The sequence below is a fragment of the Zingiber officinale genome, chromosome 2B (genome assembly GCF_018446385.1).
Source record: "Zingiber officinale cultivar Zhangliang chromosome 2B, Zo_v1.1, whole genome shotgun sequence".
Taxonomy (NCBI): domain Eukaryota; kingdom Viridiplantae; phylum Streptophyta; class Magnoliopsida; order Zingiberales; family Zingiberaceae; genus Zingiber; species Zingiber officinale.
Window position 1 is genome coordinate 84,478,932 of NC_055989.1, and position 10,891 is coordinate 84,489,822.

General features: G+C 38.0%; 1 protein-coding gene across 1 annotated transcript; it reads left to right on the plus strand.

Annotated features, from left to right (window-relative positions):
- Positions 1-1,363: 1,363 nt before the first annotated feature.
- LOC122048405 (uncharacterized protein ycf23-like) lies at positions 1,364-2,265 on the plus strand. The gene is made up of 6 exons (XM_042609975.1): positions 1,364-1,444; positions 1,524-1,583; positions 1,675-1,764; positions 1,842-1,949; positions 2,025-2,147; positions 2,260-2,265. Exons 1-6 carry the CDS (start codon positions 1,364-1,366, stop codon positions 2,263-2,265), a joined length of 468 nt encoding a protein of 155 aa, XP_042465909.1.
- Positions 2,266-10,891: the final 8,626 nt, after the last annotated feature.

Genomic DNA, 10,891 nt, shown 5'->3' on the forward strand with positions numbered 1-10,891 from the left:
GCAGTTCCTTTGCTCCGAGTTCGTTCGATGCCGTGTCGTCTGGTAGTACTACTTCTGTTTTGTGAATGATGATGTTTTAATTTGTGACAACCATCCATCTGGATTATTGGTGTTATCTGATCGTTAACTTGACGTCGCTCTCTGTGTTTAACCTTGTTGTAATTGATTTTTTGTTAGGATATGTCAGTGGTTGGTGTTCCAGACTGCTTGCTCGACTAAGGTTACTCGTCGCTTTGGAATTGCTATGGCCACTTGGGTAGAGAAGGTCGGGGCTCAAGGGGCCTCTGTTGTTGTGAAGGGTGTTTGCTACGACAATCCGATTGGGTTCACTCGGGCTGTAGGATTTCCAGGGTCTTATTTACACAGTTGCTAAGATCATGAATCGTTAGTGCGGCGGCTGGTTAATAATTTACTGGTTAACCAACTAAGCTCTGTATAAGATTTAACTGTACCTGGGCTATTCAAATAAACTATCTCAATATCGACGAATATTAGCGTTAGAAGAAAGGAACAAAGCTTAAATGCTGTTTAGCAGCAGTTTAGTAATTTAGAGATTGATCATATGGAAACTAATCCAATTCAGAAATGTTCATATATACAAAAAAAGAGTAAAGTAATTAAGCAGTCGCCGGAACTTTCTTGGGCCACAGCGAACGATATCAAAGAAAAGGTTGGAGGTTAAATATATTTGCATTAACAAAAAAAAAACACTTTTCTTTGTCAATTTGTGTTGAATTTAGGCCATTAAACGAAAGTATTTTCTTCAACTATATATGATATACAAATTAAAAGTTGATATTACTTATTCCAAACAGTCTGGTAGTATGGTTTCATGGTAAATTACTTCTCCTTTGAAAGTATGATGATGTTTTGTGAATGATGATGTTTTGGAAAAATTGTCACTTAGGTGAAAGGATGTTTTCTGGATTAATATGCAAGTACAAAGCACTGTATTATATGTTATTCTGTAAAGTTCTGTCCGTGTAAATTATCTAGTTTCTTTATCTAGCTTTTGTTCCACTATTGGGTTTGTTTTTCTAATAATTACTCGTGCAGCAAGAAGCTGTAGATCTTATAATCAGGTAAAGTAGAAAAAGTTAACTACTTCATTATGCTTTCATCTTAGTATTTGTATATTTGATTTGTCTTCTTTGAACCAGCTTCAAGTCAAAAAGCCAGATCCTCTAGATAGCTGTTAAAAATAAGGTATTATTTGGTTTGTCAGTGATCTTAATATTTGGTAATATTTGGTCTTTGATGCTCACGACAGAGTTCCAACGCTGCATGATTACCTTGTTCAAGCAGATTGCTCGCTGCCTCAGTAGCTCGCATTTTCAGAGTTCCACAGCTCTTCTTTCTTATGATGATCTTGTTCTTGCAGATTTGTGTTTCCTCTGTGGACCCTTTGGCATTTCCTTCTGCAGTGGAAGCAGGTGCCCAAATGGTTAGGATGCGATGAACTTGACTGGTTTCGATCGGATTGTCTGTCATACCAAACATTAAAATCCTTGTGCTAAATGCAGGTGGAAATTGGAAATTATGATTCTTTCTACGAGATGGGAATTCAGTTTTCCCCTGAACAGGTATATGAATCATGATCGTACTTTTCCTTGCAGTTCCTCGAGTATTTTCAGCTATTTCTATCTCGTCACTATTCTGTGGTGCCATTGTCAGATTCTAAAGCTCACTAGAGAAACTAGAAGGATTCTTCCATCCATTACACTGTCTGTAACCGTGCCACACATGCTTAGTCTCCCTGATCAGGTAGCTCATTTATTTCCTCGTAAACTGAGATTTGTCACTAACACAATCTCTCGTTGTTTTTTGTTCAATTTAAAAAGGTGAAGCTAGCAGAGTTGCTGGAACAGGAAGGTGCTGATATAATCCAAACTGAAGGAGGGAAATACTCAAGTCCATCAAAACCTGGTGTCCTTGGTTTGATCGAGAAGGTAACAACAGTACGAATAAGAAATCTTAGCACACTTGTGATGAAAAATGTGATATTTTTCCTCTTTAAAATGTAGGCCACACCAACGCTAGCAGCTGCATACTCCATTTCCCGAGCAGTTCAGATTCCAGTTATGTGCTCATCTGGATTAAGCGATGTCACTGCACCTATGGCTTTAACAGCAGGAGCAGCTGGTGTGGTATGCGTTCTTTTGCTTTCTAATCTAATCATTATCTGCTACTAGTGAAAGAAATATAGACTCTTTCAGATTCTCTTGTGTTCTTGATTATCTGCTACTACTTCATTGTCAGAAGTAGTTGAACACTAACACTTGGACGCCAACATTTTTGAGTTGGCGCCTAGATTTGACCATCTAACAGACACGGCTAAAGGATCAACTTCTATGAACACCCTTAATAACTTATACAAATATTTGTGAACAATTAGGTTGGTGGCTATCATTTATCCTCCCTTTTTGTTGTTTTTTCCATGTACCCAATGCAGCTTTCATTTCAAAGGTTCCAAGCTGATGAACAAGGATGGGTGGACACAATCAAGTTAGTGCGATTTGGAGGAGCTGTCAGGATTAGTACCATGGATTGGCTTGGGCAATCTCAATATTTGCGTCAAACTGTCTTCTGGCCTTCCCTATCATCTGCAGTATCTGAGGTATACTATGCACATTTACCGTGAATTTTCCTTATTGAGCTTGGGCTAGTGACGGTTACGAATGTATTTTATTTCAAGAACCGTATAAGCAAGTGTTCGTGCATCTAGTTTTATAACAATGCACTTCGTATCTTTGATCTAAAAGCTTCAAACACGTCATCTTCTCCAAGCCTGCCCTGGTCAACATGCTAGTCCCCTACTGGAGTCATTTCCTCGATGGCACGGATGAATACCTGAAATCCATCCTCTACTCCACCATTCTTTGCCACTCCTCAAGCCGAAACAACTGCAAAGGTAGAGTCAACATCAAGTATTACATTGTGCCTGGCTACAAGAAGACCGGGGCCGCAAAATCCAATAAAGACAGGTCAAACATCAAGTAGCATTTTGTAACTTATTCCTCTTAGGTTATATGCTTGGTTAATATATATGCTTAGAACTTGTAAAGACAGGTCAAACATTAATATGCTTGGTTAATATATCCATCTACAGCACTCCTTTTCTACTCCCCTGCTTTGTTCCTTTCTGTTTGATCTTTTGTCTACTTCTCTAACCGGGCTTCTAGCTACCCCTTTTGTGTTTCTGGTTTCTCTCTTTTGAATCTTTATGGACAGATCGAGCAGAATATTCGTGCTTGGCAGTGTAGATCGAACTGCATATGCGAAAGGCATCAGAATCAAGGAAGGGAGCGGAGGGTTTCCCAAAGTTCCTTTGATTTCTCCAATTCTCCTCATGGCAGGTTTATCAATCTGCCCCTTTCTCTTCTACTTGTTCCGTAATTTCTGTGTAAAAGGTTTAATGAATTATTTCCGATTTTTTAAGATTTAAATTTTATGTTGTATATATATCACAATATCACACGAGGCTTAATGATCACAATTTTTTTTTGAAAGCAACGGATAGGGAGATCCACCGGTAATATGTATCCTACTATATATCCAGTTATGAATTGATCATTGCTTTTGTAATGTGTTCCTCCTCAGTTTATTGAAAATTGAAATTGCCGTCTATGGGTGAATTATGTATGTCGACGAGCTTATATATCGCATGGTTATTGTGCAATGCCACAGAGATTTATCTCTTTGGAGCCTGCATCACTTCTTTGAAGCTTCTGAATGGTAAGGACCTGCTCTTTGTTCAATCTGATATGTTGTGTTTTTAATGGACATAAACAGATCAGGTTCTGATAGTTCTTGTTCATTGTTATCTCTTCACATCTTTTATAATTTCTTTCTGATGTAGCTCAGCATCTAAATTTCAGGGATTAGCACAGAACTAATGCCAATTTTTTTATTTTGATGCAGTGTTTAAAGAGCTTGAGTAGAAGTTGGCCCTAAAGAAAACTTGTCAGTTACGATATAAACACACTTACGGTATGAATTACATGTATATATAACATTGACATATTATTTAGTACGAGATTTACATGTATGAAAGTTTTCATACAAAATTTCTTGATTGCCTACAACCCCAGGTGTGCTGATGACAAGTTGAAGAAGATGGCTCTAAGAGTGATAGTTGAAAGCCTTTCAGAAGAAGAGATTGCTGGACTTAAAGAAGCAATTCCATGCGATGGACACCAACAACAGCGGTTAGTCAATGATGAGGTTTTGTAAAACTTGTGTGTTTGAAAAATTATTGTCATGAAGTTAAGGATAACTTGTATGATACAAATTTAATTTGTGGATCAATATGTATACATTTTGTTTGTATAATATAAAGTTTTATTTATTTGTTAAATAGTCTTATTATAAAAATGATTGTGGTTGTGGATATTCAATTATATGTAAATTTTGAGTATTTTTATAATTTTGCTATTTAATTAAGAAAAACACTATTTTTTATAAATTTAAAAAGACAACGTTTTTAAGTAATAAAAGACAACGCTTAAAAAACAATGTCTTTGAGACCAACCACAACGCTTTTAAAGCGTTGTCTTTGATATGTGCATTTTTACAACAGCATCTTTAACAACGCTTTTTAAGAACGAATAGACAACGCTTAAAAAGCGTTGTCTTTGTGACCAACCACAACGCTTTTAAAGCGTTGTCTTTGATATGTGCATTTTTACAACAGCATCTATAACAACGCTTTTTAAGAACGAAAAGACAACGCTTAAAAAGCGTTGTCTTTGTGACCAACCACAACGCTTTTAAAGCGTTGTCTTTGATATGACTTTCTACAACACCATCTACAACATCACTTTTTAAGTACATACGACAACGCCAAAAAAGCGTTGTTGTTTAGCTTTTTTCTTGTAGTGTATGTTTAAGATATCGTATGTCCGTTAATTAAATGAGATACTGACAACTTAATTAATTAACATCTGATTCCTAGAGTAGTACCACTCAACTTTATTATCATGTCGGACTAAGTCCACCTACAGGATTTACATGATAATCCTTATGAGCTCCTCAAGGGGATATCATCAACCTAAATAATTAGGACACAGATTCCTTCTATAATCAGCAACACACCATATAAATAGTACTATCTCCCAACTCATTGGGCCTATTGATTTAACGAATAAATTTCACTCATTAAAAAGTTAAAGAAATAAATACTAAGTATACATGCTTGCTATTATATAGGGATTAAGAGGACGCACATCCATAATAACAGAGGTTCTGTTCTTTTATGTAGTTAGTATAAATCGAACAACCTCAAACGGTCCTGCTCAATACACATATAGTGTGTTAGTGTAATTTTATAGTCAAGACAAACTAATATCAAATTACACTACAACCGTTCCAATAGTTTATCCCAATCCATCTTGGTTGTGAGCTACTATTTATAATTTATAAGGAACCAATAACATGATCTTCTGTATGGCACCACACACCATGTTATCTACAATATAAATTAAATAGACAACTGCATTGACATATATATAAAATGCAAACATTTGACCAAAGTGATTCTCATTTCAAAATATTTCAAAACAGATATTCATACAAAAGTTAGGCTTATAGTATACATCCCAACACTAGCAAGGGTTGGGATGTGTGATTCCCGATTGGAGAAGACCAGATGTGTAATTCTGGTAGGTCAAGATGTGAAATTCCCAATTGGAGAAGACCGGATGTGCGATTCTGGTAGGTCGGAATGTTTGATTCCCGAAGTCCGGATGTGTGATTTTGGAGGTAACTCTTCACCTGGTAAGTAGAAGTAAGTCACTGGAGGAGAGTGACTAAGTGAGGGTGTGCCCCCATTCGAAGGGATAGTAGGCGTTGGTCTAATTTATGTCAATTTCGGAAACCTAAATTGAGATCCTGAGTAGATCTTTGTCTCAGGAAGATAGAATCTAATTACTCCTTCTTATTATTATTGTGCAAACATTGTCTTACAAGTTATTAGACTAACACTTTTTGCAGGGCAAAAGAAGCACAAAGGGCTTCGAGTGAATAGTACCCAAAACGCCTTCCATGGTATGAAAGGTGCCTTCGTACTGTTCATGGAAGGCGCCTTCAGTGCCATGGAAGGCGCCTTCCGCAGGATAAAATTCAGACTTTGTCGTAAATAAGGAGAAAGAAGTTTGGGATCAAACTTTGTAGGTTGAAGACGCCTTAGCTTCAAGGGTATGGAAGGTGCCATCCACACCCTTTATAAGGGTATCTTGACCAAGCTTCAAGTAACAACTTCCATACAAGCTTCTATGCGTCTAACTCACTTTTTGACTGCTCTGGCTTGCTGTTGCTACCCTACTATGACTCTATTACATCCAACTGCCACCGAGAAGCCGGCCAAACACCGAGCTCGAGCCGACCAACTATAAACAAGTGTTTGGTAAAAAGTTAATTACTGTATTTACTTTCTGCAAACGGGAAGTGTAGCATGTTACACTTCTCTGACTTTCTTTGTATTCGATTACTCTTCCAGCAGTTCCATAAGAGGATTTAGTGGATTACCTGTCGATAGGTCTGTAGGACCTGGGTCTTAGAGTAGGAGTCGCCAAAGGCTCCGAACTAACTAAATCTTTGTGTTCATGTATTTTTTTGTTTCTATCTATTTCTTTTTCCGCTTTGTACTCTTGTTTTAAAATGAAAAAATTAAGTTTTGCAAAATCACATGATTCACCCCTCCCCCTTCTCATGTGCATCTCGGTCCAACACAAACATGAAGACTCAAACATATAAGTGGAAGAGCTTTCATCTTTATTTATCTTAGACCTAATGGTCATTATATTGAGCTTGAATAATCCATCAAATACATAGCCCCTTCCTACAAACATTCCATTTTTAGATAGTACAACTCTATCTGACTCAAAAATAATGTGAAAGTCATGCTTGATTACTAGTGATCCAGACACTAGATTCTTCTTAATCTCCGGAATATACAACACATTGTTCAGAGTAATGTCCTTGCCCAAGGTCATCTTCAGCACCACTTTCCTTGGCTCATGATCTCCGAGGTTGCTAAGTTCCACATGAACAACTTGTCTCCATTGACTTCTTTAAAGTTATGGAGCAGCTCCTTATTGCAACAGACATGTCTAGTGGCTCCAGTATCAATCCACCATTGTCGCGGGTTTGAACTTACCAAATTCAATTCGGAGACAACAGCGCAGAGGTCGTCCATTTCTAGTCCCTCGTTCAAGTTGGCCTCCTGCTTTTTTTTCGACTTTCTGCATTCTGAAGATTTATGATCAGCTCGACCACAATTGAAGTATTTCCTAGAGAATTTCTTAATGCCTCCTCTGGGTCTCATCTTGGAAGTCTTTGGGTTTTTTCTCTTCAAGTTTTGACCGTGCTCAACCACGTTGGCTTTCATAATAGCCTGAGAGAATAGCTTTCTCTCTGAATTCTTGTTGTCTTCTTCGATGTGAAGTCTAACAATGAGTTCTTCCACATTCATCTCCTTCCGCTTGTGCTTCAGGTAGTTCTTGAAGTCCTTCCCGCCTGGAGGCAGCTTCTCAATGATAGCGGTCACTTGGAAGGTTTCACTCAAAATCATCCCTTTTGAGTGGATCTCGTGCAAGATCACCTGAACCTCCTAGACTTGGTTGATCACCGTCTTAGAGTCAACCATCTTATAGTCTAGGAATTGACCCACGATGAACTTCTTGACCCCTGTATCCTCCGTCTTGTACTTCTTGTCCAGGGACTCTCACAGCTCCTTAGTCGTTCTCTTCATGTTATACACAGGATACAATGAGTTGGCAAGGTAGTTGAGGATGTAGTTTCTGAAAAGAAACTCAGAATGAGTCCATGCCTCCACTGCACTAATAGTCTGTGCATCATCATTCTTAGCACGCTTGGGAGGGTCATCGGTCAATAACCAAGCTAAATTGAGCATGGTCAAGTAGAAGAGCATCTTCTGCTGCCACCTCTTGAAGTTCAATCCACTGAACTTTTCTGGTTTTTCCCCGTGATTGATTGACACAGTTCCAATCAGGACAGAGGGGGCATTCATGTGTTGAGTTTGTTACACTCAACACTTTATTATGTGGTCATCTCAACAAAATCAAACTTTGTTTCAAGATTGTTAGACAATCTGTTGCCAAAGATATTGGGGAATTAGTAGAATTTAAATACATCAAATTAAATTCAATTTATCTGTCGAGATGACCTGAGCTGATAATCTCAAGCTGCCAGCGGGACTGGTTCTGCCAAGCTTCCGGTGGTCTGAATCGCAGAGTTGATGCAGTGCGTAGCAAAATCAGAAAATGAATTCGTTGAGGAAAATGCCAAGGCCTGTGCTCAACACAGTTTCCTTGAAACAGATTCGTCCCACCTTCGGTTGTGCTTCGAGGTTCTCTCGGGTTATCTGTTTCCCAGGATACAATGGTAGAACTATGCACACAACCAAGCACTAGTTGTACGTGGTAAACTGGGAATGCACCTGAGTACTATCACGTGTAGTTCAGCCGATAGGATACACGAATGAGAGAAAAGAATCGGGGAACAAAGGTAAAGGAATTATTTTGCTTTCGCTTTCACTTCTCTTTATGCTCAAGATCTAGCCTTCTTATATAGGAGCTCTCATCTTACCTGCAATAAATGATCAAATTATGGTCATTTAATGCTAGGTTTAATGTCGTCATTACTGGATTTAATTTCTTCATTAATGTCAAGACATTACTGAATCATTATTAATGAGTTTAATATTACCATTAATGCTGAGACGTTACGAAATCACCATTAATGAGTTTAATGACGCCATTAATGTTGAGACGCTATAGAATCGTCATTAATTTCATATTAATGCTTCCGTTACACTCTTAAATAGATAGCAAAAGAATATTCGAAAAAACGTTGGTTCATTTTTTTTAGGCAAATCTTGCCTCGACCGATCCGGCATTCGACATGCGCAAGTCATACTCGCACACAAATCAACCTTAGTTCAATAGAATCCAGATCCTGGATTTGCACTCATCCCTGCTCATCCACGCGTGAGAGAATCTCTCCTCATACATATGTTTACAATATCAATGAATGTACGATAATTTAAACCAACAATAAAGTCAAGAGACTTCTAACGCAAAATTAAAAACTCATCCATAATAAAAATTCTTATCTCTACTTCTTTATTTTATTCACGTCACCTCTTTATTTCATTCACATTTCTAAAAAAAAGTTGTTAATGTTTAAAAGTAGAGAAATAATCAATAGAAATTTTGGAGAAATGAAAATTTTCAAGACCAACAAACAAGAGGCCAAAATGAAAACCAAAAATTGCGCTGGGCGTCGATCGAATACGCGACCATTTGACCCCGTTGATGTTTTTCCATTAGAAATTCATAATTTCGAGTTAAGAACTTTTTTCTATGAGTTAGCTCTGTGACTCGACTGCACACTAAGACATGTTTTAGAAGATTGGATGTATAATTACATATTGTGGAGAATAATTTCTAGTGCTATGTTGAAACTTATTCATTACTAACTCAATGCTTTCCATGCTTGATCTTTCTGTGGTGGTGGTGATGACTACCGTCATGATGGTGGCCGTGAGATAGAAAGTGATGAGCTCTGGAAGCAGGCACCACCATCAGCAACAAAAACTCCCCCAGCATTGTTGTGTATGCTGGCGGGGATGGAATATAAAGAGCGTCCTTTGCTTTAGGAATTTTCCAGGAAGAAGAAGGCCCACCGCCCACGTGAGGGAGACGTGTCAGCGCCGCGGGTGGTTGCAGTGGGCCCATGGTGTGCCTCATATACTTATGGCATCCACAGTGGTTAGAACCCACTGTGAGCTCCTTCGTTGCCACGTGCCACATCAAAAGTTAAAAACCTCATACCTCTTTCCACTATAAAAAACCTCTCAACAACTTCTTCATGGGTCCCACACTTTTCATTATATATATTTCATTATCTCTTCTTCGTATTTACATTTTATATAATTAAATTTTAATAAAATTTAAATTCATAAATTACTAACATCAAATAACTTTCATAATTAAAAAAATTATATAAAATATCACAATACATATATCGCAATTAATAAATTATTTTTTCACTGATTACAATTATAGCGTGCCCAGATATACTCAACTAAGTCGGCTCGAAGTTGATGATGTAGTTGATTATCACGTAGCTCGTAATTTCTGTGGATGTATGCTTGGAATTCTTGAGTGGAGCCTTGAAATATTTGTGATTGAGAATCTCCTTCATTGTCTGACCAATTGACTACTGCGTCTCCCTCATTCTCAATAATCATGTTGTGCAAAATAATACAGGTATACATGATGTCCTTCAAATTATCTTTGTACCAAAATCGTCCTGGACCTTTTATCATTGCACATCGTGATTGGAGCACCCAAAATGGCCTTTCGACATCCTTTCTCGTGGCCTCCTGTCATTCCTTAAATATTTTTCTTTTGGGATCCTGGGGACATGGAAAGCTCTTGACGAAAGTAGCCTATTCTGGATAGATCCCATTGGTCGGATAGTATCCTTTTGTATATTGTGTATTATTAATCGTAAAATTAACCTCGGGTGAATTCCCTTGTAAGATGTCGTTGAATAACGGTGATTCGTTAAGCACATTGATATCATTACGTGACCCTGCAATCCCAAAAAAGGCATGTCATATCCACAAGTCCGAAGATGCAACTGCTTCGAGCACAATTGTTGGGGCGTCATGATCTCCTCGAGTAAAGTTGCCTTTCCAAGCGACGGGGCAATTTTTCCATTGCCAATACATACAATCAAGACTGCCCAACATGCCAAGGAAACCATGTCTCTGCTCATGCATTTCAAGCAAGTGTTGGATATCAGCAGCATTAGGTCTTCTTAAATATTAGGCCCCGAACACTTCAATTACACATCGACAAAA

Bases quoted from the DNA above. Each gene is read 5' to 3' on its own strand.
- LOC122048405 (XM_042609975.1), top strand. From the start codon at position 1,364: ATGATCTTGTTCTTGCAGATTTGTGTTTCCTCTGTGGACCCTTTGGCA. The intron at 1,584-1,674 runs GTATATGAATCA...TGCCATTGTCAG, and splicing joins TTCAGTTTTCCCCTGAACAG to ATTCTAAAGCTCACTAGAGA. The intron at 1,765-1,841 runs GTAGCTCATTTA...CAATTTAAAAAG, and splicing joins TGCTTAGTCTCCCTGATCAG to GTGAAGCTAGCAGAGTTGCT.